Source organism: Neofelis nebulosa, chromosome 4 (genome assembly GCF_028018385.1).
Source record: "Neofelis nebulosa isolate mNeoNeb1 chromosome 4, mNeoNeb1.pri, whole genome shotgun sequence".
Lineage (NCBI taxonomy): Eukaryota > Metazoa > Chordata > Mammalia > Carnivora > Felidae > Neofelis > Neofelis nebulosa.
The window spans coordinates 99249926-99273455 of NC_080785.1; the positions used below are offsets into that span (position 1 = coordinate 99249926).

Below are 23530 nucleotides of genomic sequence, written 5' to 3' on the forward strand. Positions count from 1 at the left end.
TGTAGCTGTTCACGAATAAAGCAGCACAGGGGTGCCTGGGTGGCTCAGTCAGTTAAGTGTCCGACTTTGGCTCCAGGCACGATCTCACAGTTTGTGGGTTCAAGCCCCGTGTTGGGCTCTGTGCTAACAGCTCAGAGCCTGGAGCCTGCTTAGGATTCTGTGACTCCTTCTCTTTGTGCCCCTCCCCTCCTCACCCTCTGTCTCTGTCTCTTACTCAGAAATAAACATTAAAAAAATAAAAGCACAGAAGTACATGCACAGTAGTCTACCATTTGCAGTAAAACTTTGGATTGCATGTAAAAGTTCTGTGTTTCATAAGACTAGCAAACATTTCTAATAAATTATAACTTGATAAACAAGCTATGTCTTGCAATATGAGCAGTATGTGATGGTGAATGTCACATGATCAAAACTGAGCCAATGGCTCTTGAAATTCGCTTTGATATATGAGTGTTTTAGATTACAAGCATGTTTCCGGAACAAATTATGCTTGCAAACCAAAGATTTACTGTACTTTAAAAGATTGTTCAGATTGTACTAACTGCAAAAGTGCTTTCAGGGAGACTCCTATTTCACTCTATAATCTATTCAAAGAATATTTGTTTTTAAAGAAACAAGCTCCAGAACAGAAATAACTTCCAATGATCAAAGGCCTCATGCTCTATATTGAATTTAAGCTTAATATTTCTGGAAAGTCTTCCCTCCAATGAATATTAAGAATGTAGGAAAAGAGGGAACCTGGGTGGCTCAGTTGGTTGAGAGTCCTACTTTGGCTCAGGTTGTGATCTTGCAGTTCGTGAGTTCGAGCCTCATGTCAGACTCTGCGCTGACAGCTCAGAGCCTGGAACCTGCTTCAGATTCCGTGTCTCCCTCTCTCTCTGCCCCTCCCCCGCTCATGCTCTGTCTCTCTCTCTCTCTCTCTCTCTGTAAAATAAACATTAAAAAAAATTGTTTTAAGTTTTTCTTGGACCTCTTTGTAATACGGTTTTAGCGTACCTCTTAATGGTTTATATGTTCTTTATATATTTAGAGTACGATTTTTGTCTCTCAAAAATAAACATTAAAAAATATTTTTTTAATTTAGGAAAAGATCTAATGAACATCCTTTATTGTAGGCAATTATAACTGCATTAAGCCTAATAACAATAAGGGGGTGATACTGGCCTTTTCAAAGCAAATGTATCAGATTTCTGGTTTTCATCAGCTCTGGTGCTCAGAGGGGAGGAAGATGGCTTCATAATGTTCACTTATAAAAAAGGTACCACCTAAAGGTGTGCTCCTCTAATATGTGGCTGTTTGCAGAGCAGAAGGATAAGGACCTACTAGCTTTGAACTACCATTCCCAAGTTAGTTTTGCATGTGCTATGTACACCTACATATTTTTAAGCTTCTAAAATGTTTGGACTAAAGCAGTTATTTTGCAAACTTATCAGGCAGACAGCGGACAACTAAAACAGAAACAAGAAGATAAAACGAAAGCAGTGAAGCAAAAAGCATTTCAAAGGGACTGACAATGTTCGCAAGCTACTTAACATGAATTCAGGGTCGGGCATTCTCATGTTAACAGTTACAGACCTCTTCAGAGCTGCTAGTAAGACTTGCCTTCTCATTGATGGAACTGAAAACTATGGGGATCCGGAGGGAGGGGCAGGAAGGGGGCAGGAAAGAAAGAGGAGAACTAGCAAAAATCAGCGAACATCTTATTAACACTGATTCCTTTTACTCTGTGCTTTGCTTTTAGCGAATTTGCAGATAAATTCTTATAAACTTATAGTAAAATGTCCATTTTTGATTAAATTAAAAACCCGCAATAACCGTGGTCAAATTAGCATTATACCAAAATTACCACATGCCAGCACGTACAGTCACCCCTGGTGCTGGACACCCGGCTCAAGGCCCTGGAGGGACCCGGTGAGGAGGGGAGGCCACGCTTGGAGAAAGCAGAGTCGTTTTGATCACCTGTCCTCCTTCATCACCAGTGTCCCAGCTGAGCTTAAACACGGGAATCTGCTGACCACCCTTGAGCTTTAAGAAGACCTTCTGAAGGTGCCACCTGAGAGAAAACAAAAGAATAGCCTCTAGTCACAAACACCAAAGCAAAACGCATGGTCAAAAGAAAAAAAAAAACAGTTGTTTTTGAATAATGTCTTAAAAATTTTACACACTATTTTGTTAGAGCTAGAAGATAACGTTTTAGCATTTTCTTAAGGACTCTCATAGTTTAACCAACATCACTGTCAAGGCAAGTTTAACAAAGAATGAATGACCGGTGAATGGAGGGGGCACCAGGAAAGAGAAGGAGCTTATTCCCCATTTCCTAATTCACATCAACCTTCAATTCTTGGCTGGAACTCTGCCAGCTCCTGCATTAATCCCAGGCTCAGGGTCAATGAGCCCAGGGGGAGCCGGCTGGGGGCTGCCTGAGGGCTGCCTGCTCCTTTTGTCCTGGGGAATTAAAACACAACTTGGCTAAACAGCAAGCATCTCTGGAGAGGCTTCCAGAAGAGGGAGTGAGTGAATGTAGCTATTGGCAATCAGACAAGAAAAGCCAATTAATGGGGTGGAGATCTTCTATAAAGAATGTCATGAATACTTCTGGAACAGGAACCCATGCCTTTGTTCATCTGTGAAGACTGAGGCAAGTGTTAGAAGTTGTAACACAGCATCAATATCATAGATCTAGATCAGTAGAGCTGTCAAGTTCTTCACAGTCAGCAGCATAAGGAGAGGACAATTCAAGAGGCTGCACTGCATAAAACGACTGAGCTAAGAGCCAAAGCACTGGCTTGGTGTCCAGGCCATGAAACTTTTCAAGGTTTGAAAAATGAATTCTTACTATTGCAATCATTTCACTACAAATGAAAATGAGAATCAGGATTGTTTCCATTGGAGGGTTCTCTTCCTGTTCCCCCAGTCCCACCCACCTTCCCATAATACCTCTGAAAGGGGGCATCTCTGGATGAGCTGACATAGGTATGGCCCTCTAACTTGGTTCCAGAGACTGGAATCTTCAACTGGGGGTATAAAATGCCAGATACAATTGGATACATTGTTGTCCTCCCAAGAGATGAAAAAGTGATGTTTTCTAGAGCTAACCCTATGAAGTCCAATGATCATTCACAGAATTGGTTGTTTTCTAGCTGGAGAACTGACCTGATTTTCCATCTGGCTCCCTCCAAATGTCCTGCCCCTCTTTGGATGGTTTGGTGAGGTCAGTGGCAGTCCTCCTAGTTGGCAGAGACCTTATGTGCAAACTCAGGGCTCTGAGTACTTACAACCATATTCAAAAAACCACTGTTAAGAAAGAACATAACTACAGATACATGCAACAATATGGACATCAAAAACAGGCCAAGTGAAAGAGCCTTACCCAGAAGCAAATAATTTAATTTTCTAGAACAGGCTAAGCTATGTTGGAAAAATGTATCAGAGAAGTGGTTGTCTCTAGCAGGGCTGAGGGATGTGAGAGGACCAACTGGGAAGAGCATAAGCGACTCTCAGGTGATGTGAACAGGCTACATCTAGATGGGGGCTTGTTACATTGGTGAATGCATTTATTAAAATTCATCAAACAGGACAGATTTGTACCTTTCCCAGAATGCAAATTTTACCTCAAAAAAAGAAAGAACAATAAATATATATTACACTCTGGTTAATGATATGTTGCTTATGTGTTTAAATGAAGTGTATGGATGTTTGAACATGATGTGTTCATGGACACAGATATAGCTAGATGAACAGATATGAGATAAAGCAAATCAAGGAAAACATTACAGTCGACCCTCGAACAACACATCAAAAATCTGCACGTAACTTTTGACTCCCCCCAAATTTAATTATTAATAGCACACTGATGACTGGAAGCCTTACTACTAATATAAGCAGTCGACTAACACATATTTGTATGTTCCATGTATTCTGTGCTGTATTCTTACAATAAAGTAAGCTAGAGGAAAGAAAATGTTAAGAAAATCGTAAGGAGAAAACACATTTACAGTCCTGTACTGTATCAACAAAAATCTGTGTATGAAGTGGGCCCACACAGTCCAAACCTGTGTTGTTCAGGGAACAATTGTAATCGGAGAATCCAGGTAGCGGCTACCTGGGTACCAGAGTGTCAATTCTTTTATCTTCTCTGTACGTTCAAAACTTTTCATAATGAAAGAGAGGATCCAGCCCATGGGGAAGCACAGAGGAGCCACGCCGCATGGTGTGAAAGACTTGATGACATACACATAAGGCCACCTGGCACACAGTGGGGCACTCTGTACCTGTCCACCCCTTCCCTTTCTCTTCTGGGCTCCCTCTCTCACTTAGTGACACCGCCACCTTCCCACTCACCCATATCGGACATTAAAGCATCACCTCTGACGCAGTCCTCTCCTGATCTAAGCAGGCCATATCTCCGGTTCACACTCTCACGGCTGCACAGCTGCATAGCCACACTGCTTTCCTAAAGGCAGTCCCCGGGGTCCAGTATCTGGGTATTTCCAATCGGCATGAATTGATCTTTCAAAGCCAGATCAAATATTTTTACCAAAATACTCAAGCATGAGTGGCCTTTGTCAGAAAAAAGTCCCAATGAAACTATTCCCATTAAAAAATTAATAAAAACAACACTGACCAAAAAAAATAGATCAGAGCATCTCACTCTTACCCATCGCTTCCGCTGGCCCCAGAATCGAGTGTGCCTATCTCACACAATGATGTCACAGCCCTGTGGTCCCAGCCCGTCCTACCCACCACACCTGCCTGGGAAGCCTGCACCTCTGTGGAGGTCACACTGGCAGGGGGCACAGCCAAGTGCCTTGGGCACACTGCTCCATAGCTGTCATTCCTTCTCTTCACAACAATGTCCCAGGTGGCTAACTGCTCCCTCCCAGGCTGCTACCACAGCATTCGCTTCACCCTGTCTTACTTGGGAGTTTTAAACCATAACCCCCCCCTTGGGGCGCCTGGGTGGCGCAGTCGGTTAAGCGTCCGACTTCAACCAGGTCACGATCTCGCGGTCCGTGAGTTCGAGCCCCGCGTCAGGCTCTGGGCTGATGGCTCGGAGCCTGGAGCCTGTTTCCGATTCTGTGTCTCCCTCTCTCTCTGCCCCTCCCCCGTTCATGCTCTGTCTCTCTCTGTCCCAAAAATAAATAAAAAACGTTGAAAAAAAAAAAAAATTTAAACCATAACCCCCTGGAAAGCCTTCTGTATCTCTGTATTGCCCACACAGCTTCGAATCATTCCTCTAACTTGGTGTGGGCTCAAAACATATTTGTTCAACAGAAGAATAAACGCATCTCATATTCAGGTGACTTTACTGGCTGAAATATAAAAGCATATATAGCTGAGAAAATGGACTGGCATTTCGTGGCAGCAATGGAATAAATGAGCATTAAAACTACAGTTTAAAGAGTTGCTCACACTTGAATGAGCACTGACTGGTCGTAGATGTATTTCAAGTTCAAGGCAGAAGCTGTGGCACACTGCTGCTGCTCACTTCCCTACAACAGTCAGTTCCAGATGGTGCCCTGAGCCCGAACACTGCCTTCCCTGCCACAGTTATCCTCCAGAAAGGAAGACGAGTATGTGAGAATAAATTCACCCATAATGCTTTCACAGAAGGTGCTCAGTAATACCTAGTGGAGGTTTTACTTCGTGCATGTTCCCATCCCGAATCCTCCAAGACCATCCCCCCAGCGATGGCAGCCCTCTCCTGGACTTCAGTCTGCATGGGGAGCACGTTACCTGGGCATGGGCAATGTCCACGAAGCTGTACTTGTCGGTGAGGTGGAGCTAATGGACAAAAGCGGATGGCCCAGAGCCGCCAGGGCCTCTGGGTAGCTGTGCAGCTGCTCCAATGCTAGCTGGTAATAGGAAGCCCTGGAAAAAGCTTCTAAGGGGGAAAGACAGTTGTTACATTTATTTTTCTGTTTTAAACTCAGTCAGGTAGACTCTCTATAGGAAGTTGGAGGATACAATTCATGTACAGCATGGAAACAGAAGCAAATGTGAAATTTCTGGATGGAAAATAATTCGGGAACATTTACCCTAAACTGTCCCTTTTAGAGACTCCAAAAGCAAAGTATAGAAAGTCAGTGTTAGGATGTTCCTGGAAGGGGGCGGCCCTCTTGCCAGCGCACCGGGACAAACTGAAGGTCAACCAATCACCTAGCGCCAGCACAATCCAACAGAAAGCCCTGAGCGGCTCTCCAGAACGAACTGAAGGTCAACCAATTACCAAGCGACAGCACAACCTGGCTCAAGAGAAAGACCCACCCGAGCCTAAACCTGGAACTGCTGCAGCTTAAAAACCCTACCCCACCATACCCGGGCGCGACTTCCTTGACTCCTCTCTCTCTCTCCCTGAGTCACGGAACCTCGCCCGAGACCTTAGTTCCCAAATAAAGCCTTTGACTGCTAAAATTTTTTAGCCTCTGACTCCTATCTTTACCCTGCCTTATGCCTGACCCTAACATTTGGTGCCGGAACCCAGGAGGAGGTGGTAGCTCGCCTCCCTCAGAGGTACTCCCCCCTCCTCACCAAGCCAGATGCCAACCACCCTACTCTCAAGAGCCTACAGGAGCCGGTAAGTAGGACAGACCCCTCCTTCCCCCCTTCCAACTACGGCTGACACCCACGAGAGACGTCTTGCAAGTCAGTCTCCTGTCCTCCACACGCCGAAAGGCCCACACGCCAAAAGACCCCTTATCGCAATGCGAGGGACGCCTCGCCTTGCCACGCCAATGGGGAGTAACAAGTCTAAACCGCCTCGATCTCTTACCCCCCTCCAATGTCTGTTAAAAAACTTTCGGCTCCTGGGCTTACAAGGCGAACTTCGTCGTAACCGACTCGTCCGCCTTTGCACTGTAGTCTGGCCTCAATACAAATGAGATAATGATTCTCAATGGCCACCTGAGAGGTCTTTACAATACCAAATCTTAACCGATCTGGACAATTTCTGCCATCGGCTGGGAAAATGGGGAGAAATACCCTATGTTGTGGCCTTTTGGGACCTCAGGTCTCGCCCCCACCTATCTTCCTCCTGCCCCTCTGCATGCGTGCTCCTTGTCCGCCCACAACCCCCCCCCCATGACCCCACCTCACCAACTTCCCGATCTCCGACCCATTAGAGGATCTAGCCACGCCACCCACTGGGCCTCGCCCCACTCCGTACTCCCAACCCCCAGCCATCCTGCCCTCACCTCCCATATCATCCCGAACTCGTGCTCAGGCCCCTCCCAGCGAACAGACCCCAGCGGCCATCTTACCTCTCTGTGAGGTGGCAGGGATTCAAGGCCTGGTTTGCGTCCCCTTCTCCAAGACTTGTCCGCCATTGAAAAGCGACTAGGGTCATTCTCAGCAGACCCCACCCAATACATTAAGGAATTCCAATACCTCGCCCAAGCCTACAGTCTCACATGACATTCATGTGATCCTCACCTCTACCCTCACCCCTGAGGAGAGGGAGCGCAACCAGGCCGCAGCCAGAGAGCATGCAGACCAAACCCACATGATCGTCCCCACTATGCCCGTAGGAGCCGATGCTGTCCCGGCAGCCTACCCCAATTAGAACTACCAACATGCAGGCAATGGTCACTGGCGCCGGGACCAGATGATCCAATGCCTACTAGCAGGCATGAGGGCAACCTCAAACAAATCAGTAAATTTTAACAAACTTCAAGAAATAATACAGGACCCCAATGAAAACCCCACAGCCTTCCTTAGCCGGCTCACAGAGGCACTTACCCAATATACCAGACGAGACCCTACCACCCCCGCTGGGGCCACGGTACTGGCCACCTATTTTATTTCCCAATCAGCCCCTGATATTCAAAAAAAACTAAAAAGGGCTGAAGACGGCCCTCAAACCCCTATGGCCAACCTGGTAAAGATGGCTTTTAAAGTTTTTAATGGCCAAGAGGAAGCTCAAGAACAATAGCAACAGGCCCGTCTCCAACAAAAGGTACAATTACAAACCCAAGCCTTGGTAGCTGCCCTGAGACCAGCCGCAGTAAAGCCCTCTGGACCACGGCCGCCTCCGGGGCCTTGTTTTAAATGTGGCCAAGAAGGCCATTGGTCTCGTCAGTGTCCCCATCCCAAAAAGCCTACCAGTCCATGCCCATTGTGCCAGCAAATGGGTCACTGGATATCCGATTGTCCTAACCCAAGGGACGACAGATTCGCAACACTTCCACGTGGCGAGGCTTCACCCGGATGGGACTCTGCCTTCCAACTGCTGGAGATGGAGGATGACTACTGACGAGGCCCAGACTCAGTAACTCCGGTGACCCACGCTGAGCCCAGGGTAAAACTCCAGGTAGTAGGTAAGTCCATCTCCTTTCTGTTGGACACAGAGGCTACCTATTCCGTCCTGCCGAGCTATTCCGGCCCCACTACGCCATCCTCCGTTTCAGTCATGGGCATAAATGGCACCCCCTCCATTCCCCCATGCACACCGGTACTCACCTGCTGCCTGGATGGCCTCCACTTCTCCCACTCCTTCCTAGTCATCCCCTCCTGCCCCGTCCCCCTGTTGGGCTGAGACATCCTCAGTAAATTAGGAGCCTCTATACATTTACCAGCTATTTGCTCCTCTCCCTCCCCCACTCATCTCCTACTGGCTGTTATCACGGACAACACAGACCACAGCCTCAACCCACACCCAGACCTCCCAATAGACCCAATCGTATGGGAGACATCCACCCCAACAATCGCCACCCATCACCAACCTGTCCTCATTAGACTCAAAAATCCATCACAATTCCCATCTAGACCCCAATACTCCATCTCCCACACTCTAGACTAGGCCTGAAGCCCATCATCGATCGCCTACTCAAGGAGGGCCTCCTAATCCCATGTCATTCCCCCTGCAACACTCCAATCTTGCCTGTAAAAAAGCCAAATGGCTCATATAGACTAGTTCAAGACCTCCGAATAATCAATGAAGCTGTAATTCCCATCCATCCAGTAGTGCCCAACCCATATACCCTCCTCTCCCAAATCCCCCCATCCACGACCCATTTTACAGTGCTTGATCTCAAAGATGCCTTTTGCACCATTCCCTTACATCCTGAGTCCCAATTCCTCTTTGCCTTCACATGGCAAGATCCAGTCACTTCTCTGGCCTGCCAACTCACATGGACGGTACTTCCCCAAGGATTTCGTGATAGTCCCCATCTCTTTGGGCAGGCCTTGGCCAGGGATCTCCTCAAAGCCCCACTCTCTAGTCACTGTACTCTACTATAGTACATAGATGACCTTCTATTATGTGGAACCTCTTTCGACCACACCAAACAAGATACAGTCCAAATCCTAAATTTCCTGGCTAACCTGGGGTATCGAGTCTCCCCACACAAAGCCCAAATCTGTACTAATACAGACATATTCCTGGGAGTCTCACTCACACCTACTACCAAGGCCCTAACCCAAGATCATCTTCCAGCCCTCCAGATCCTGTCCCCACCTACCAATGCAGACGAAATCCTCTCCTTCCTGGGTCTAGTAGGCTTCTTCCAACACTGGATCCCTAACTTTGCTATATAAGCAGCCCCCCTATACAAAGCAGCCAAAGAAACCCCCCAAGGCCCACTCTCCAGCCCAGGATCGGTCGCAAGGGCCTTCCAACAGCTGGTCACATCTCTAGTCACTCAACCGGTCCTTTCCCTCCCTAATGTTTCAAAGCCTTTCCTCTTATACACAGATGAGAGGGCTGGAATTGCAACAGGGCTCCTAACCCAACCGTGTGGCCCTATGTTACAAGCTGTCGCCTACCTTTCTAAACAACTGGACCCTACGATCAGGGGGTGGCAACTCTGCCTCAGAGCACTTGCAGCAGCAGCCACTCTAACCCAAGAGGCATTCAAACTCACCCTGCACTGCCCCCTAACAGTACTTTCACCACACCATCTATCTGATCTCCTTACACATAAGGCCCTGGCACACCTCTCCCCATCACGCATACAATTGTTCATCTGCTCTTTATTGAAAATCCTGAAATATCTCTCCAACTCTCCCCCAGACTCAATCCTGCCACGCTACTTCCACAAATCAACCCCAAAGACACTTCACAGCCACCCTTCCACTCCTGCCCTGAACTTATAGATATTCTCTCCAAACCTCCATCTAACTTAAAGGACCTTCCCCTCACTTCCCCTGATCTCACCCTATTTGTAGACGGCAGCTCACTAGTTGACTGCAAGGGCCACCGACAAGCAGCGTACGCTGTAGTTACATTAAACCAAACTCTAGAGACCCAGACTTTATCCACAGGAACCACATCCCAGAAGGCTGAACTCACAGCCCTCATTAGGGCTCTCCAATTGTCCAGAAACAAAAGGGTCACAATATACACAGACTCAAAATACGCTTTCCTTATTGCACATACACACTCCCACTTATGGGAAGAAAGAGGATTCCTCACAACTAAGGGTACCCCCATCATCAATGGGCCACTCATGGCGAAACTCCTTGAGGCCCTCAAACTCCCACAGGAAGTGGCCATTGTCCACTGCAAGGGCCATCAACCCCTAACCACAGAGATAGCTACAGGAAATCACAAGGCTGACAACACTGCTAGACAAACAGCTCTCTCTCTCGACCCAGTTCCTATGGGCATCCTCACCGAAGATACCACTCCCGATTATACCCCAGATGAACAAAAATAATACATGGCCCATCCCAATGCCCACGCCAACGCAGGCTGGACCATGCTGGGCCCCTGACTGGCCCTCCCAAATAGCCTAGTCCCTTCCCTACTAACAAAAATCTACAAAACCCTACACATTGGGCCGGAGGCCACCTTCCGCTTCCTTGAGCCCTTTATGTACCACCCCCACCTACAACAACTGATCACCAAAACACACCAACAATGCACCACATGCGCCGCAGTCAGTTCCCAAGGGAGAATGAGGCATCCAGGCCCCACTCATCAGATGCGGGGCCATCTCCCGGGAGAAGACTGGCAAATAGATTTCACTCACATGCCAAAACACAAAAAATTACGGTATCTCCTTACTATAACTGACACCTTTACAGGGTGGATAGAAGCCTTCCCCACCTCATCTGAAGGGGCCTCCACAGTGGCTGAGATCCTACTCAAGGACATCATTCCCCGCTTTGGTCTACCAAGAAGGATACGGTCTGACAACGGGCCCTCTTTCATCTCAGCAGTCACCCAACAGGTCTCCAAAGCTTTGGGTATTACTTGGAAACCACATACCACACCACCCCCAGTCCTCGGGTAAGGTTGAAAGGGCCAATGGCCTCATAAAAGACCATCTCACTAAACTCCCCATAGAGACTCGGCTTTCTTGGCCTCAACTCCTACCTATAGCACTCACCTGACTCCGAACTGCTCCCCGAGGACCCACAGCCCTCAGCCCATTTGAACTCCTATACGGGCGACCCTTCCTATTACCCCAACCCCTACCAAAAGATCCTCCTCCTTTGGCTGCCTATCTCCCTTACCTCAGCCTGCTCTGACACCTGATTCGACAGTACGCTGACCTCACTCTACTAGTTCCCATTGATCTCTCCTCTCCCTCACTATCTGTAAACCCAAGAGACTCAGTTCTCCTTCGAGTAAGACAAAAACCAACCCTTGCCCCCCGGTGGGAGGGTCCCTACACAGTCATACAACCCCCATGGCTGCTAAATTATTGGGCCACACCCCGTGGGTTTACACCTCCGACCTCAAACGGGCCCCCCCTTCACCCCCTATACCAGAAGAATTGTGGACCTCCCAACCAACCGGTCCCCTCACCCTCAAACTAACTCGACAGGCCCCTTCATGACGGACCCTTCCCCTCGGTTTCCCATCTTCACACTCACAATATTACACGAGCTACAACTCTCCCACTCATCCGACCCCATCACCCTCCCCTTATTTCTCTCCTGGGTCTCTGACTGTTGACTTCAGGGAACTCTCTCCGATTTCTCCCCCGTCGAAATCTCCTTCTTGAGCTTTTTACTAACCATACTTCTATATCATGATGATACTTCCCTTGTTACTCCTTGTTAACATCATCCCCCTTATACCCTCACAACCCTCCTATAGGTGGGTTTTTTACCTATCTGAAACTTTTAATGGACACACCTCTATCATACCCTCTACCACTTGCCCCATTGTTGGGTACCAAAATCAAGTCACCTTTAAATTCCCCTCTTTCAACACCCTCCAAGCCTCTACGCGGATTACTCCTGCCATTTGCTTTTTATATGACCAAACCGACAATATGCTTCCAAACCTCCCCCACCCAATATGGAGGATGCCCCTATCACTATTGTAACATACACTGGCTCAACCTATACTGTTTCACAGGACCAAGGACAGGCCGCTTCTTCTTAAAAAATGGCAACTTTACCCTTACTGTCCCTGATCCATGGGATACCCGCTGACAAACCGGAATAAAGGGCAAACTGTATCAGAATGACCATTTCTCTAACCCCATCTCCTTTTTAACCATCTATCAAACCTATGAGCCCTCAATGTCTCCTTTCCTCTCCAACCTTAAAGATCTTACCCAAGTAATCACTGACCAAAAAGACCAGCTCAACACACAACTACAGACACCCCCTGCACAACATCCCTTCTCATGGCTTACATTGATCAGACAAGGAGCGATCCTGCTTAACCACTCAGGCTTAACTAACCTGTCACACTGCTTTCTTTGTGCATCCCTTCAGCAGGATCCAGTAATAGCCGTCCCATTACCCACCCCCTTTCCCAACACCACTAACTCCATCAACCACCCCAGAAGTCAAATCTCCCTACAGATTCCCATCCTCACTGAGACCCCTCAAGGCAACACGTCTCACCCAATATGCTACTCCTCTCATGCCTCCCCAAATTGCCCCTCCCCCCTGCCTATGCCTAGCCATGACCCTCCCCCAGGGGGATTCTATTGGTGTAAGGGCACAGCTTATAAACAAATGCCCCAAAATGCTTTTATCTGTCTCCCAGTCACCATTATCCCCCAACTCACCCTATACGGACAGGAAGAACTCCATCAACTCCTCGAATTCCATCTCCAAAAACGAGTCGTTTTCCTCCCACTAATGGTCTATCGCTAGCCACGTCCCTATTGGCCGCCAGGGTTGGGACCGGCTCCCTCACACACTCCATTACCTCCTCCAGGGACCTGTCAGACAGGCTCCAGATCTCAATAGAAGCCTCATCAACCTCCCTATCGACTTACAAAGGCAGATCAACTCCCTAGCACAGGTCACTCTACGAAACCAACGAGCCCTAGATCTCCTGACAGCAGAAAAAGGGGGAACATGCCTGTTCCTGAGGGAAGAATGTTGCTACTACCTCAATGAGTCAGGCTTAGTTGAAACCAATATAGAACACCTAAAGGAAATCCAAAAAACTCTATCCGCCCGCCCAGGATCCTCAGACCCCCTAACCTCCTGGTGGCAATCACCCCACCTAACTTGGCTCCTCCCCATAGTCACCCCACTAGTTTCTATCTGTATAATACTTATGCTCTTACCTTGTTTTCTCCGTTTCGTATGGAAACGAATTCATGAAGTTTCCCAGGTCGCGTTTCATCAGATGGTGGTCCAGCCCTATTCCTGCATTCCAACCTCAGACCCCACATACTATGGCATCACCCTTACACCCGCAGGAAGCAGCCAGATCAGATCCCTCGCCCATTATCACCAATAAGAGGATGGAATGTTAGGATGTCCCTGGAAGGGGACGGCCCTCTTGCCAGCGCGCTGGAACAAACTGAAGGTCAACCAATCACCGAGCGCCAGCACAACCTGGCTCGGGAGAAAGACCCACCTGAGCCTAAACCCGGAACTGGTAGAGCTTAAAAACCCTACCCCACCATACCTGGGCGCGACTTCCTTGACTCCTCTCTCTCCCTCCCTGAGTCACGGAACCTCGCCCGAGACCTTAGTTCCCAAATAAAGCCTTTGACTGCTAAAATTTTTTAGCCTCTGACTCCTCTATCTTTACACTGCCTTACGCCTGACCCTAACAGTATCTGCGGGAACGTGGCAGATGACCTTGAGCAAGGTACTTGATTCTTTCCGTACCTCAATTCCTTCATCTCTCATTTCCCACCTTATTCGTTGCCTCGTTTCTTCATCTAAGGGGTCTGCCCAGATCCTTTCTGGCTTTCCTTTCAGTTCTAAAGTCCTGTGATCCCATGACTTGCTCAAAGTGACATGGCTCGTCCATGGTAGAGCTGGGGCCAAAATCTATGACTCTGGACTTCTAAACATTGCTCCTTTCACTAGGATGAAGGCCCCAATAAACCAGCATAAAATAGCCCTCAACATCAACAGCAACAAAACCTTTGGGCCAAGAAACAGAACGTGAAAATGCTGGTTTGTCAAGTTTATAGATTTAAGGCAACATTTCACATAGGTAAAGCTGCTTATTAAGCTGCTCTCCGTCTCAGGTACATTTCTTGGGCCAAAGGCTACCAGAAACCCCAGGAAGTTCCTCCCTGAAGGTATAAGGTAGACGAGCTGCCTTCGGGAGAGAGCAAAGGTAGGCTTCCCAAGTAGGAGTTTCAGTTTGGCAACAAGAAAGAGCTTCCCTCCTGTAGGCCCCATCCCAGTATGGAAGGGGCGGATGGCCTGAGACAGGAGAGCCCAGGGAGGATGCTCACCCTGGGCTACTTCCCAGGACTGGGAAGTATGAGCATGGTGCCAGCCAAGACAGGAAAAGGAGGAGCACAGGTCGGGTCCAGATTTCCATGGCGAGACACCGTTCTCAGTATCTCCTATGTCTTACAATTTATTTAATTTTACAACAACCTCATGCACAGGCACTAGTGTTGCCCCTCATCGCACAGATAACAGAGGTGAGAGATCCTCCCACAAGGCTACACAGCCAGCGCAGAGCTGGCTCTGGCATTCAACTCAGGCGGTTGGCTACAGATGCCAGCTGGGCTATCTCTCCTGGACGAGCCCGGCCTACTGAGGAGGAAAGACCGCGGTCTCCTGACCCATAAAATGTACCCATTCCTGTTGTGTCCTGCTCCCACCCCTTTGGCAGAGGGGAGAGGAGGCTGAGCTATTCCAGTCTGAATTACCCCTGGCTGTGCTCGCCTCAGGCCACCTCAAGACTCAGAGAGCCCTGGGCCAAGGCTGAAGGAAGGTGGGGGAGAAGGGATGCACAGGACACTGAGCACTCTCTGCCTGTCTGCTGGTGATACGTCCTGGCAGGAAGTGAAAATGGTGCAGAGTCAGGGTGAGAAGCCAGGCTGGGTGGGCATAAAGGATCTTCAAAGAAAGGCAGTCTAGAAAAAAAAAAAAGAAAAAGAAAAACACTGCTGCTGCTTTGCAACTAGTAGCACTGAAATGACCTTAAATGTCTTGGCTGCCCACAGTAACTGTGGCCTGTCTTTACAAATTCAAATTTGTGTGCAGTGGGGCTGGAAGCAGCATCTGTCAGGAGTTTGCATCCCGGGCTCTTCTTTTATTTTCTTCCCTTACCAGAGTCCCTTGCTCAAGGTCCCCTCCTCCACTAAATCTACAGCAGAGAATGGCAGGGCAAACAGGCTGACGACTCTTGAAAAACAGCCAGTTTTCCCCACCTGTGAACCATCTGGTACTGCCCTTCCCTCTCTTCTTTACATAATCTCAGAAATCTTAAGGGATCTCTTGTGTGTGCACTGGAGTGAAAGCCCGTCTTGCTTTTTGCAAGGCTTGTGATGCAAACGAATCCTGGTCCTTTCATTTGCGCTTGGAGCTCCAGGAAAAACTGGGATTATAGGATAAGCAGGAAGCTGCAGCCAAAGGAATGGTACTGGCTACTAAAAATAGCCCTCTTCTCCTTTCTCTAATCTCCTGAAAGCATCTCAAGTATTTCCTTTGATGGAGGAGTAGGGCAGAGAGAGCTGGGAGGAAGCCACACCTTGGCGGCTGGGTTCACTGGATACTTACTTCATATAAGGTAATATATAAGGGTGCAGCTCCCACTGGCCACCACACTGGAAAGAAGGACCAGTTTCCCCAGAGGCAATGGCATCTTGCTTCCTGGAGACTTTACAAACCAAAGACATGAATTAGTCTTTAAATTCAAGTTTAGGACAAGGGACTTTGGCTGGATTGGGCCCCACAGGGAAAGGAAAGCTAAAGAGGAAGCCAGCAAGGAGGCGAGGCCACCTTCCCCATTTGCTTCCTTTCAGAAAACCAGGGCTGGTTCTGGAGCCAAAGCAAAAGTGCCCTCCCGAGGGTGGCCCACATCCAGGACCCAGGCCGTGGGGGCGACGGCTGAGCACAGAGCAAGCATTCAGCACTTGTCTTTTCGGACGGAACCCAGCCCGTGTGCCAAGTCCTACATGGCCAGGAAGCACAACCACTTTGTCTCCTGCCTGCTGGTAAACAGGAAGCTTATCCTTTTGTGGCAGTAGTTGGTCTTATGAGCCTACCAATAGGCCTGCGTGGTCACTGGCTGCTTTCTTTCATATTTTGAAAAATGTCCCACCCCCCTGGATGAGGAAACTGTGGTCATGACTCTCAGGATGAATGAACAGATGGAGAGGAGCCAGCTCAGCAAATTCAGCATACCATGGCCACCCTGGCCTTAACTCCTGTCTCCTGAAGGCCTGGGTGGGGCTTTGAGCAGCACTAGGGCCTCAATGGTACCAATTATGCTCCTTCCGGGTGGCCATTTAACCACTGCTCACAACTGGCCTAAGCCTTTCTGTGAAGCTGTAAGATACCCGGCCATAAAGCAGAGCAGGACACTGGCTTAGGACTGGATAAATCACATAAATGAGGGCAGACACTGAAAAGTGAGGAGTGCATGGCCCAGCCAAAGGGCAGCTTCGACCCAGCTCCAGCTGACAATGGTTATGCAGGCCAAGTCTGGATGGATCTTCCAATACTTCAAGAGACCCTTTATGTTAAACTGTTCCAATTCTAAGTGTTGACAACCAACTAAAATGAAAAACAAACAAAAAAACCCAAAACAACAACCAAAAAAAAAAAAAAAAAAAACCCAACAAAATGCATATGAGTCAGGTTCTTTCTGTAGGTTTCTGGTTTGCTTTGACCACCCAAGCTGCACCAGGGCATCCTCACCCTCCATGAGATTTAGGTAAATTCCTCTGTCTGTCTTTGCTGATATTTCTCCAAGAAGAAATGAGATTTTGGACAGAGATGGAAACCTCAGTTATAAACTGGGAAGGAAAAGACAAAAAGTGTTTATATCCCCATTTGAAGATTTAACGTTAGAGTTTTATGTGCTTCTTTAGGACCAAGCTTTTGATGTGACCTAAAGGGGTCCAAGGCATTACAGTGCAAAATACTGGCCATGATGCTAGTTTCTCTGCCAGCTAGATCTGTGAGTCAAGGTATCCATATTCTCACCATCTACTCCTCCACCTTCTAGAATACAGACACTACTAACAACTGTCTACTTATTTCTGAAACCTGAAGGTAAATGAATCCTTAGGAAGGGCTGTTGGAGAAAGTTCCTCATATGGATATTCCTTCTGGGAACTGAGAACTAAATATACCCTCAGACAGGGCTAATGTTGACCAGCTCTACACTAAAATAACACTAAATTGAGGTTTCTGTATAAAAAGTATTTTGATCAACATATTAAATTAAGGAAGATGAAGCATTAGAGCATCCTTGTATTATTTATTTATACGCATTTTATCCAACAGAGAAGGCTGCTGAAACCCCAAATACATGTACCCAGATCGCTGTGACAGTTTTGGCTGGTGCTGGGTAGTATGTAAGAATATTTATCAAAGTTGCGTGTAAGCTAATTACAGCAATGTAATCTGGGAAAAGCCATTTAGTCTCATAATGGAAAGGGTCAGAGCATCTCCAAAAAATGCAGGAGTCAGATCTTGCTTAATTTGAAGGACAACTCAGGAGGGTGGGGCCATGAGCATGAATCATATAGAACTCCCCAGAAGGTTGTAGTTTCTACAGCTGGCATGAGACATGAGAAGGAAAACTGTCCTGAAACAATTCAGAGAATAGCCACCCATCTCTTATGTGAAATTACAGCCACAAGTGGACACTAGAGACCAGGAAAAACTCACAATTATTAAGGGAGCAACTTACATCTATTGTCTAACTTGAGAATACTCTGGCGGGTTCTAAGGGGGAACATGGCCCCAGAACATTCATTACCTTTGCCACTTCACAGCACGGCTTTCTTGAAAATCATCAAAGAGAAGTCGCTCTGCAATTAGATAAAGATTTTACATTAAAGTCACTTTTCAAACCCAATTCTCTCTGATTTCCAGTTTAAGACAGCCAAGTTTTATTACCAATCCAAGCTTTGGAACACGAATAAAAAGCTTAAATTTCAAAACAAGCCTTGTCTATACAGGGCTCTGGTTTTCCCCCCTTCTCTTCTGCCATGTAAGGAAAAGAAGAAACAACAAAGCCTGATGGTCTCCTGCGTGTGCACCATGTATCTCTTATAACAACCAGAAAACTGGTGTGGAGGGGCAGGCATACACGGCACGTGTCTGACCACAATGCACACGATCCTGGATACAGGTAGCTGCCCACCAAAACAAGATGCCATCAATATAAGCTGTACAGCATGGATTAAAGCAGTTTTTTAGGGCTAAGAAGAAACAACAGTGTATTAAGTGTATACATAGGCTTTAATAATAATGATATGAGGTAACATATCTCTATTAGGTGCTTGGCACCTATATGCTAAGCACGGTACATACAATAATTCATTTAATTCTCACAATCACCCCATGAAGTAGGAACTATTGTTATTATCCCTATTTTATAGATAAGTAAACTGAGGCACAGAGAGGTTAAGTAGAGTGTCCAAAGTCACTGATATGTGTCTCGGTGGTAGAACTGGGATTCAGACCCAGGCAGTCTGGTACCAGGGTCTGTGTTCTTAGGCACCATGATGCACTGACTTTAAGATACCTGCTGATTTCAGAAATACTGAAAAGTAAATATATACACATACATATACATACACACATATGTGTATGTCTCTGAATTAAAATATACTCATGTTCAGTGCAAAAAGACCTCATCATATATGCCTTTCCTGCTATTTTTCATGATAGGAATGAGGCGCATACTTGAACTTTCACTCTTTCATTTAGCAAATGGTTGTTGAGGGCCTGCTCTGGTCAGGCAAACAGTGCTGAGGGGAATACAGACAATTCACAAAAGGGCCGTCAAGTATAACTATGCAGTACAGCACAGCACAATCCTAGCAGGCTTCCACTTCCAGGTGAAACATCCTAGATTCCTCATTATTAAGATGGTTTTCCAACAGTTGGAAGTTCTAGAAAGTTACTTGAGGAAGGGGCAGGTACCTTTTCCTAATTTGCACAAAGGTGCCTATGGGCGAGCTGCAGCTCGGTTAATGCAGGCAGAGTCCTGAGCACCAGGAGAGGAAGCGACACCCAGGAAGTGGTCAGCTCTTCCTGGAGGGGGTCAGCAAAGGTTTCACAGAGGAAATCAACTCGGCAGAGAGAGCAGAGCTGAAGGAAAGGTTGACAGGCTTCAGGTCGGTGGAAACGATCAGCGAAGGCCAGCAGCAGAAATGAGGGCTGGGGGTGTGGGAGGAGTCAGAGCCACAGGACAGTTGTCTGGGAATGGAGGCAGTTCCTGTTGAGGAAGGCCACCGTCTCTGAGCTGCTGGGCTCTACCCCATAGAAAAGGGGCCACAGGCAGGAGCAGCAGCAGTGGAGTAGAAAGAGTATATGAGAAGGGCAGTTTCTTAAAATATTTATTTGCTCATTTGTACACCAGCTCATTCTAAAAAGGATGATAGGGCTAACAAGGATGCAAATTTTAGAAGAGAAGAAAGAAATGAATGAGGAAATGAAGCCAAAGAGAAAATAATTTTAAGAAAAGAAATACAGCTGGGGTAACATTAGTGCATAAAATTACACACTCTGGTGCACTAGACATTTCTTCAAGGCAGCCAGGAGGGAAGTCTGAGCAACTACAAGGCCCAGTGTCCATGGGGTCATGGGACACAGCAGCTGAGGAGGAATACAATTCCTAATAACACACAAGGCCCGAGAAAGATCTCTCCCACACATGCTCAGCAACGGAGTCTCTGAATTGGCTAGCATTGCAAACAACATCCCTAGAATTGTTTTTTAAAGTTCACAAATTCCAAATAATCACTTTTTGGATAACATCCCCTAATAAAAGCCACAATCAGAGTCCAAGCAGAAACATAAACAATTCTACAAGTGGCCCAAACATTGGGGCCTAAGTGGGAAGTTCTGACCGGCTACCTTGACTCAAAGGAGAACTAAGGCAGTCATGACTGACCGGGTCTCCAGGGAGCCCCTCCATGTGTGACAGTGAGGTGAGGGATTTGGGGTTGAGGTGGGGAGAGGAGAACAAGGACTCAGCCTCTGCCCCTTTCAATCAGCTTCCGTTTACCTACCTCATCTGCAGCCTTGAAGATAGTGGTCAGCAGCCCCCAACCTCACACACCACAAATTCAAAAAGGCATCCTGGAGAACTAGAGACAGATTTGAGGCTACCTCCAGGAATGTTGTATTTTAGAACTAAGCTTTTGATCACTGAAAATTTGTTAATCTGATGTGAAAATCTGCAAGACACTCAAATTCAGTTAGCCTAATACACAGCCAATCAGGGGAAGATTTTTTGCTTTACGGTTAACTAAGAGGTAAGGGTTGTGACACATCTTGAAAATGAAGCTGGTTAGCCACAGGAAAGCGGAACAAAGTACAGGCAGGCTCTCTTCAGAAAGCAGTCAGTAACTCTGCTCTGACACACGAAGGGTGACTTAGGCCCCCAAAGGCTAATGGCTTACAAACTCTTCTCAAAGGAGTGAGCACCTTTCCGGAGTCAAAGGGCAATCTGTGAAACAGGGTCAAGGACCCTCCCGTCACCTCTCTCCGAGCCCCCGACCAGATGGAGGAGATCCATAGGAAGTATCATTAGGGAGATAAACAGAAGCAGCTAGACGGTTCAAGCCACAGTCATGATCTGACCAGGGGAAGATGGAAGCAATCTGGTGGTACGATCTCAAACTGGGCTGCACATCAGAATCCTGTGAAGAGCTTTAAAAAAAAAAAAATTTGATGTCCAGGCCACTCCTCAGATCGATTGAAATAGAATCTATGGGAGTGGGATCCAGGCACTGGTGTTTTTTAACCTCCTCAGGTGAGCGTAATACACAGCCAAATTTGCAGCCAGTGGTCTACAGAAACAACACCCTGCAAGTCAAGCACATGGCCTGTGGTTCAAAGGCTGGTCAGATGATCCTGTAGGGGATCCTGGGACATTAGAGAATGGAGACAGCTGTTCTCTCCACGCCACACACACCACCTCCCCGACCACATCTTGAGAGATTTAGAGGCTGTCGCAATAAATGAAATAGACTCCTCTTCCCAAGTGGTCTGGCCCTGGATAACAGGCACACAACCCTCGTGGGCCCCGGTCTGATGGCGGGAACCTGAAGCAGCAATCTGCCGGTGTGTGAGATAAAATCCTTGAGTTTAATAAGAGGTAAGCTCAGGAGGTCCTTATAGCAAGACAAGCACCCCAAAACCCAGCTGAGAAAGATGGACTGATCTAAGATAATAAATCCTTGATTTTTATGAGGCAGTTTTCTCACACTGTAATATTTCTGAAATCAGGCTATGTCTTACAAGCTAGGTCTCTTTAGTAAAGTGATTCTTTTCTCAACACTACCATCCCAAATTGTTAAAACCATAATTTGCCTTAATACGTTAAGAGTGGGCATAATAGGCAGCTGAAGTTGGAGCAGGGCCAGCCTGTACATGAACTCAGGACCATGTGAGCTTCCCAGCAAGGCTATTAATATCCCATGGTTCTTCTTTAACTCTGGGCTTTGCTCAGGGAGACCCAGTCCAGGAATAATCTACCCACTCAATTTCCTCTGGATGACATATGGCTGGTCTGGCTTGTCCCACATCTGAGTGACTACTATGGGCCAGGCATAAAGCAGGATATTTTATATGCACTACTACTATTTCTTATAATATCTACAAACGGTAAAATATTTTTGCCTTTTTTGAGCTAGGAAAGAAGTCTTAAGAAAGGTTCTAAAAGTTGCTCATGGTTACATAGCTATTCCACAACAGAGCTATCACATGTATCTGTCTGATCCCAGAGGCCACGATTTTTCCATCAAGTAACAAAACCCATGTTATGGGTTTCCTAACAATCAACTTCCCATACAGGTAATATGTGCTGTCCAAAAGCCACTCCAAAAGTTCACATGTTCTTTCTGCAGGAAACAAGCCATCCCTACCAATGCACTAGCCATGTGAATGAGCAACCATGGACATTCATGAGCCACCAGATGACTATAGTACCAGCAGACTATCTATGGAGCAGAAGGACTATCCACCTGTTCCATCCATGAATCACAACAGATAATAAATTGTTCTAGTTTGAAGCCGCAAAGTTTTGAGATGGTTTGTTATGCAGCAATAGATAACCAAAATATCTTTTAAAAGCTTTTCTGAAAAGATTTTAAAAACTCTGTAAAACATATGTTAATTTTTTTTAAGTTTATTTATTTATTTTGAGAGAGAGAGCACGAGCAGGGTAAGAGCAGAGAGAGAGAGAGAGAGAGAGAGAGAGAATCCCAAGCAGGCTCCACAATGTCAGTACAGAGCCTGACATGGGGCTCAAATTCATCAACTGTGAGATCATGACCTGAGCCAAAATCAAGAGTCAGACACTTAAGTGACTGAGCCACCAAGGTGCCCTGTAAAATATACATTATTTTTAAGAACAACAATTTAAAAAAGCAATGAAGGGGCGCCTGGGTGGCTCAGTCGGTTAAGCGTCCAACTTCAGCTCAGGTCGTGATCTCGCGGTCCATGAGTTTGAGCCCCACGTCGGGCTCTGGGCTGATGGCTCAGAGCCTGGAGCCTGCTTCTGATTCTGTGTCTCCCTCTCTCTCTGCCCCTCCCCCGTTCATGCTCTGTCTCTCTCTGTCTCAAAAATAAATAAACGTTAAAAAAAAATTAAAAAAAAATATAAAAAAGCAATGAAAGGCTTAAAAAAAGAAGAATTATATTCAAACAAAAACAAAGCAGAGTGGAAATATTCAGAGTAGAATTCAAGGCAAAAAGCCTTTCATGGAGTCAAAAATAGACAAAAATATAATACCTATGATCAGTAGTAGCAAACAACATAACAATAAAATATATAAAGTCAAAAACTAGTAAAAATAAAAGAATAAATGAAAAAAACTACAGCAGAAAACCAACATGTCATTTTCTATATTTAACAAATCCAATGAACAAAAAAAGCAATCAAGAACCAAGAATCTGAATAACTTTACCTTGCAAGGTTCAGTGTGTGTGTGTGTGTGCGCGCGCACATATTTGTGAATACACATTTGAACATACTAAGATTTTCCAGTGTCTAGCATAAGGCTTCGTGGGACTGACATAAACATTCTACTGTTCCCATTGCCCAGTCCTGTGACTACCTCCTGGAGAATAAATCTGTACAATTTTTGAGAAGACAGAGCAAGTACAGATCAGCAGTTATGTATCTTAAGTCAATTCATATACACAACGATGGAAATTGACC

General features: G+C 46.7%; 2 protein-coding genes and 1 long non-coding RNA gene across 4 annotated transcripts in view; 1 reads left to right on the plus strand and 2 right to left on the minus strand.

Annotated features, from left to right (window-relative positions):
• The window catches only part of STK17A (serine/threonine kinase 17a), a 62884-nt gene extending 56470 nt beyond the window's left edge, over positions 1 to 6414 (plus strand). For both annotated transcript variants that reach the window (XM_058725489.1, XM_058725491.1), the window contains exon 8: positions 6058 to 6414. In XM_058725489.1, the coding sequence (XP_058581472.1) occupies positions 6058 to 6299 (242 nt within the window). In that variant the 3' untranslated portion in view covers positions 6300 to 6414. The remainder of the gene's footprint in view (positions 1 to 6057) is intronic.
• Positions 210 to 5933, minus strand: LOC131509610 (cytochrome c oxidase assembly factor 1 homolog; the record flags this gene model as incomplete). The annotated part of the gene is given in 4 exon segments (XM_058725496.1): positions 210 to 2053; positions 2938 to 3014; positions 5737 to 5795; positions 5798 to 5933. Coding segments are annotated over 4 exon segments (435 nt in total), but the record flags the coding sequence as incomplete, so codon positions are not given.
• Positions 6415 to 13970: 7556 nt separating the features above from the next.
• On the minus strand, positions 13971 to 20561 carry LOC131509611 (uncharacterized). Its single transcript, XR_009260607.1, has 4 exons — positions 20373 to 20561; positions 18110 to 18161; positions 15898 to 15997; positions 13971 to 15251 (listed from the first exon to the last, which is right to left on the minus strand). It is a non-coding gene; the product is annotated as an uncharacterized LOC131509611 (long non-coding RNA).
• Between the last annotated feature and the right edge of the window lie 2969 nt (positions 20562 to 23530).